This window comes from Pelobates fuscus, chromosome 6 (assembly GCF_036172605.1).
Source record: "Pelobates fuscus isolate aPelFus1 chromosome 6, aPelFus1.pri, whole genome shotgun sequence".
NCBI lineage: Eukaryota > Metazoa > Chordata > Amphibia > Anura > Pelobatidae > Pelobates > Pelobates fuscus.
Window position 1 is genome coordinate 284,429,461 of NC_086322.1, and position 6,912 is coordinate 284,436,372.

A 6,912-nucleotide genomic window follows, 5' to 3' on the forward strand; every position below is an offset into this window, starting at 1 on the left:
GCAGAGGCCGCAGCTGCAGACTTGGATACAAGTAAGATTTTACTATATTTAGGGAGGCAATGATTGGGGCCAGACGATGGTTTTAACACTATAATGTCAGTAATACATGTTTGTGTTTCTGACACTACAGTGTTAATTTAATTGTGTATTTTTTAAAAGCTGAATTTTAAAGTAATGTTAAAAGAATGAGAGAGAAGGTGAGAGTTGGATTCCTTGTGGCTGTAAGATTCAGAGATATAGGTTGAGGTTACCCCCTAAATGAGAGAAAAAAACCAAAGGAAGCCACAGATGAAGGATAAAGAATGAAATCGTGTTCCTAAATAAAGGGGTTAAGTGAAGTTAAGTGAGGACAACTGGTAACGACACTCCTCTTCTATTAGTCTGTCTCAGTTCTGTTTTATAGGAGATATTCATGTAACATTCCAAGATTGCTTTTAATTTAGTGTATTCTACTCTATGCACAAGTCTATTTTTATGAATACAATTTCATTCACTTTACATCTGTACGAAAACAGGATTAATAACATTACTATTAATTTTGAATTTCTCCTATGCACAGAAAAACATTAGTACAGAGCTCAACAAATCCCAAGTGTCAGGTCGCCATGGCGCCAAAGAATTCTGTCCTGAGACCCGAGTGTTTGTCAGCCCATTCAGCGGAGGTGGCTGGCTCGGGATGAATGGAGGTCGAGAGGGAGCTGTAAACTTTGTGCTCTTCTCCCTTATGCACTGTGCTGTGGGGAGCCGAATATGATGTCACCCCGGGCCTGGCCTCACTAACCAGTGAGTGAGGGAGAAAAGGAGGACGAGCTTGCAGATTATAACAGCCACATTGGACCACAGAGAAAGGATCCACTCCAGCTCTACCAAAGGCTGGGTGAACTTCAATTAAAAAACTAAAAGTAAAAAATAATTTGTGAGTTTATGAGAAAATGTGTGATGTCGGTCAGTGAGTGGGTCTGTTTAGGTTTCTGAACGCATGGGAATGGAGTTTTACTCACCTTCCTCCCCCCCCGCTGTGCCAGTCTAGCTGTGGCAGGCCGTGCCTCCATGGCTGAGATAATCAATCTTGATGACCTCAGCCAAGCCAATGCTTTCCCATAAGAAAGCATTGTGAGGCTACTGCACATGCACAGTAAATCACCGCGCTGCGCCAATCAGCATCTCCTCAAGGAGATGCACTGAATAAATGCATCTCTACGGGGAACTTCAGTGCCTCCATGCAGTGTGTGGAGACACTGAACGTAGGTGCTGGACACTGTGCAGCACTGGACTAGGAATCACCTCGCATGGCCGTCTAAGTGACTGTCACTAGAGTTGTTTCTAGGCAGCAATGTAAACACTGCCTTTTCTCTGAACGGGGATAGGCTATAGACTGTAGTGGTTCTGATGACTACAGTGTTCTTTTAAGAATTGTATTTTTGTCATTGTGAATAAAGTTTTGCTAGTATACAAAAACCTGGCTGCTAACTATATATAAGCTGGCTCCTAGATTCCAAGCAAATTTGTCAAGCCCTGCTTTAGTAGACTAAACCTTGCTAAACTAATACTAGCATGTAGTTATGGGCACAAGAAGAGGTCAAATACTTCCTAAAGTTTTTTGTTGCTTTATTACATGTCAGGAAACTCATTTAATGTTTATCTTACTGGAACAGTACCTTTAAACCTTGCTAAAGACAAATTACGGTCTATGACAAAATGTGTCAAAATTGTTAGAAAGAAAAACAAAACAAAAACACAGGTTTTATTGCATGTGAGTAATTTAAACAAAAAGCTGAGTTTTTAGCAAGTTAAAATACAATCTAAATCATTAGAAGAATTACTTGGCAATGTGAAGTATTCTATTGTTAGTCTTACCTCCTGGCCAGTTGCTGCTTCCATGTCTAGGAACAAGTCCAAAAGGGATCGCACAAGCCTGGCTGCTTTTGCCTTGCTGATAGAATTAAGAAATGGGCGTACATATTTCAAGAGACCACCGAGTTCTGACAAAATAAATATATATAAAAAAAATTAGATTCATAACAGGAATATGAGGAACGTGACAAAGGATTGTGCAGAAAGCTGTAAGGTATACAAGTTGGGACACAAATGGCATGGTCCCTTTCAAGGTCATTTGCTAAACTTAGAATTGTTGTGAACAGAACATGGATTATACATTTTGGGCTAAAAAAGAAAAGATGGAAAGAAATCTGAATTAGAAATTACAATTTTGTTGCTTAGTCAATACATTGTTAAACAGAAATATCCAATTTGCAATGTTACTACTGCAAGGGATTCTGGGTGGGAAAATGCAAGTTAGTTGGAATCCATGTTTAAATGGAATAATGAGGCAACAAGGTGTTTTTTCTTGAACTAACTTGCATATGTCCACCCAGAATCCCTTGCAGTAGTAACGTCACTGCAAATTTAAGGTTTCTGTGGGAAAAGCAAGCCTTATTGCTAGACTGATGTGTGCAGATCTGTGTTTAACAATGTACTGACTGACTATCCACTAACTTCTGGTGGAAAGGGGTTTTCAATCTTTTTTTTCACCATAACTTTCTTGGTCTGTGGTCCATTTTTGCTTAGAACTTTATATTTTCTTGTCAATTTATTACAATTTCAAGTATAGTGAATAATTATTACCAAGTTCAGAGTAGGTCTAAGCAACAAAAGCTCTTAAGCTTAATGCCTCTTAAGCAGTTGTGGTGCATAGCGCTGCCCCATGCAGTCTCACTGCTTCATTGTCTGATATTTAGGTTTAAGCTACTTTATTTATGAAGCCCTAGTCACATCTCCTGGCTATCAATTCTAGTCTCAATACACACTCACTGATAAAAGTAGTGTATCTTAAATCTGGAGAGTGTGTTTACTTTAGACGTTCTTATATCCTGCTGTTAATCGCTTGCTTGTATAATGCAATCCCCTATGTGAGATAACGTACATATAAATAAAGAAAGATAAAATAAAAACTTCACAGGAAGCAACAAGAATCCTTTAGGACTTGTCTGCACTACAAGAGAAGCACATTTTGGGGCCTGTTGCAAAACAATGTGAGCATTCCATTTTACTCATAATCGGTAATATTTCTCAGCCGGAACTGAAAAAGAAATATTGATCAAAAAGGTGGCAGAACAGATTAAAGAACTTGTTGAAGCAGTACTACTTTAGGGACCAAAAATAATAATTTAAAAAAAATGCAATTGTTTTTCCATTTTAAATTCCTTGTTCATGTGCTTTAAAAAAAAATGCAATTGTAAACTAGATTTTCCCCATAATCCATTTGCCTGCAGAAGTTCTAGCACAGAGAGAAAAATAGGGATTTTCTATCTCCGTCATAGACAGGAGTTAGTTTTTACACTTCCAACACATCTGAAGTATTTATAAATCCATTAATATAATTTATAGTCTAATCAGGTCATACTCACATAGCTTTCATGTGTTAACAGCTCCCCCTATGGTTATGTTACTTTAGTACATAAAAAGGCAGCATATAAAAAGTAGCATTACACATCATGGGGTAAACTGTAGCTAAACAAATGTCATTGGTAAACGTGAACAGCTGCACTGCCTCTAACAACTCTTGCATGCTAGAAATCGTGCGAAGTCATTTGCTTTATATTGAGGTAGCGTGTCTGGCTATGCAGCTGCCATGTCCATTCCCAGCATCCACTTTGCAGGAAAATGACAGACGCTTTAGAAAAACTCATATAGACTATGTTGGACTGTCGCTGAAATTTGCATACAACACAATGAGAAACATTAATTCAATCTTGGCAATCAGTGGAACATCAACTACAACATCCTGCCAGTTCCCATCAGTCATTGCTCACCATCACTGATGGGCACAGGCATCTTACTGTACACATGTACAATATGATCTAAGAAGAATCCTCTGCCATCCTCAGTAAACCCCATATTTCCATTTTTGTGCAGGCAAGTGAAAACATCAGTATTATGGGCTCTTAACAATTAAAGGAGTGTATCATGTCAACACTGAGGACGGTGAGCATCAGTTAAGTATATATAAAGGGATCCTATAGGCACCAAAACAACTTTAGCTTATGAAACAGTTTTGATGTAAAGACCATGCCCCTGCAGTGTCACTGCTCAATTCTCTGCCATTTAGCAGTTAAATCACTTTGTTTATGGTGCCCTAGTCACACCTCCCTACATGTGACTTATACAGGCTTCCTAAACACTTCCTTGAAGAGTCATCTAATGTTTACACTATCTTTATCGCAAATTCTGTTTAATTTACAATTTCTTATCTCTTGCCAGACACTGCAGGAGCATCCTGTATGTAATTAAAGTTCAATGTACAGAGCAAAAAATAGAAAATTTTAAAAAGTGTTACATCTGATTGAAAATTAAACTTTTTCTTTTTCCATGCAGACTGTGTGAGTCACAGCCAGGGGAGGTGAGACTTGGGCTGCATAAACAGAAACAAAAGTGATTTAACTTCTAAATGGTAAAGAATTGAGCAGTGAGACAGCAGGGGCATGATCTAAACACCAAATCTGCTTCATTAAGCTAAACTTGTTTTGGTGACTATAGTGTCCCTTTAACCCCTTAAGGACCAAACTTCTGAAATAAAAGGGAATCATGACATGTCACACATGTCATGTGTCCTCAAGGGGTTAATTTCCCAACCAGACCACCGCCAAGACGACAGGCATCTTACAGTGGGGGTTACTTTAAATAAGTATTTGCCATTGGGTGCACTGTCAGCATTTTAGTTCATGCAAATTTCTATGTAGCACCTAACGAATCACAACCAGGGTAATTCACGAAGATGCCCATTCAAAGTGAATTTCTAATTTAAGGCCAAAATATCTGAAATGAAAGCTTAGCTGACTTGGGAGATTTTTTTTTCCAGTTTGTCAATTTTGGCCTGGGATATGAAATTAATTTTGAATTCCTAACAATTCACATTTCAGTGAAAAACCTTGCTTATATATCATATAGGTAATCCTTACGTACAAACAGAAATAATCTGAGGGTCAATATCAAAATGTTTAACAATCACCATGGAAACAAACATGATAATCCTTTAGCACACATGGCTTCAAAGAATTTTCAGATCACTCACCTGCGGCCTGTCCAGTCTTGGCAAGAAGCCCTCCCAACTCCAAAATGCTTTGCTCCTTAACACGCAAGGCTTCTTCATCGCTTTCCTGGATGTCTCGCTTCACTGGAAGGTAAAACAAACGCAGCGTTAAAGATGCTGCTTCTGAATAAACACCTATAACTGATTTGCGCTCAAACTTGTTGCGGGATGAAGGCATTTTTATCAAAACAACTGGGTAAACGTTGAAATGTTTAAAGAAAGATCATACCACGCAACAAGTTTGTGTCCAGTTCAATGGCTACAAGTTGGAAACGGATTTACAGAAAACACAGATTATAAATTATCCCATTAATGAACAACATAAATTCACATCTAATAAAATATACACACACACACAAATATTTTGCTTTATAGTCCTTCTGATTGTGTGAAAATAAACACACACACACACACACACTTCCTCATAGTCCTTCTGATGAGTGTGTGTGTGTGTATGTATATACATATATATATATATATATATATATAAATAATCCACAAAGAGTGCACTCGAAGGGCTTTTAAATTCAAATAAGTGTTTTATTTAGGCAAATAAATGCATATAAATAAATAAAACAAAATGATAGCTCGGCACTCTCCTTACCGGTACTTGGTATCCAACTGCCTGGGTGCAATCCCCATGCGTCCAAAATTATATGCATCAGAAATCCAGGATGCACACTCAGGGCTTTTTTTAAATAGTATAATTTGTCAATCTTTAAAAAAATAATAAAAAATTTTGCTGTATTTTCACTTAATTTCAATAAATCACATTATACTATTTTGAAAGCCCTGAGTGTGCATCCTGGATTTCTGATATATATATATATATATATATATATATATATATATACACACACACACACACACACACTTGTTTATAGTCCTTCTGATTGTGTGTGGATATATATATATATATATATATATATATATATACACCCACACACATATTTGCCAATAGTCCTTCTAATTGTAAATATATATATATATATATATATATATATAAATACACACACACACACACCACATTGCTACCACCACATTGAAGTACACCTGCCCCTCTTTGTATGGCACAATTATTACTCAGCAAATCGTGGAGGATTAGTTTCTTTATCCGATCACCATTCACACTATCTATAGCTGGGTTACCCAGAAATCATACTTCGATTTCCCCCAATAAATCCACCCTCCTGCCCCCCCCCTTCCTCCTCCTGCCATCCCCCTACAGACAGCACATTTTCATTGTTTGAGTCTCTAGGCTGCTGCCCCCTCCAGCTTTCTCCACCACCCGAGACAGGCCAGTCTCATGTAGGCTCCCTTCACCTATAGACTGCAGGATATCTATGCTCGCCGCCTTGTCCGTCACCACCATTTCTTGCGCTCTCTGGAACTCGATCACAGCAGCGGTCGCCATCTTTCCCTATCCCTGCACCCTGACACAGCTCTTCCGGACCGGAAGAAACCGCGACGGAAGTCGCTAGCACTCTCAAGGAAAAGACTTCCGGGTGATGCCGCAAGGGGCCCCGGGAAATGTAGTCCTAAGAGATAACAAAGCCACAGCAGGCAGTGCTGGAGTAGCTGGCCTATTGGCCAAGTCATTTGCACCATGAACAAACCGGGGCTTATTCTGTATTTAACTAAAAGTGAGAATTATCAGTGGATTTAGGGTGAATTTCACATTTATGCCGAAAATAGCCAAAACTGGGGGAAACAAAAATCTCCAAGATAATATGCTTCCATTTTGTCTTATATTTGAATTCTTATGAAAGCCCGTAACGTCGGAGCCAATTGTACACGTTTTGATCACAATTTGCGGTATATGT

The 6,912-nt window shown here is 38.5% G+C and overlaps 1 protein-coding gene across 1 annotated transcript in view; it reads right to left on the bottom strand.

Annotated features, from left to right (window-relative positions):
* PSMD11 (proteasome 26S subunit, non-ATPase 11) overlaps positions 1-6,557 on the bottom strand; it is a 32,583-nt gene extending 26,026 nt beyond the window's left edge. Inside the window, exons 1-3 of the mRNA XM_063459333.1 lie at positions 6,413-6,557; positions 5,072-5,173; positions 1,858-1,982 (exon numbers count right to left, since the gene is read on the bottom strand). Coding sequence (XP_063315403.1) covers positions 1,858-1,982; positions 5,072-5,173; positions 6,413-6,503 — 318 coding nt within the window. The 5' untranslated portion in view covers positions 6,504-6,557. The remainder of the gene's footprint in view (positions 1-1,857; positions 1,983-5,071; positions 5,174-6,412) is intronic.
* Between the last annotated feature and the right edge of the window lie 355 nt (positions 6,558-6,912).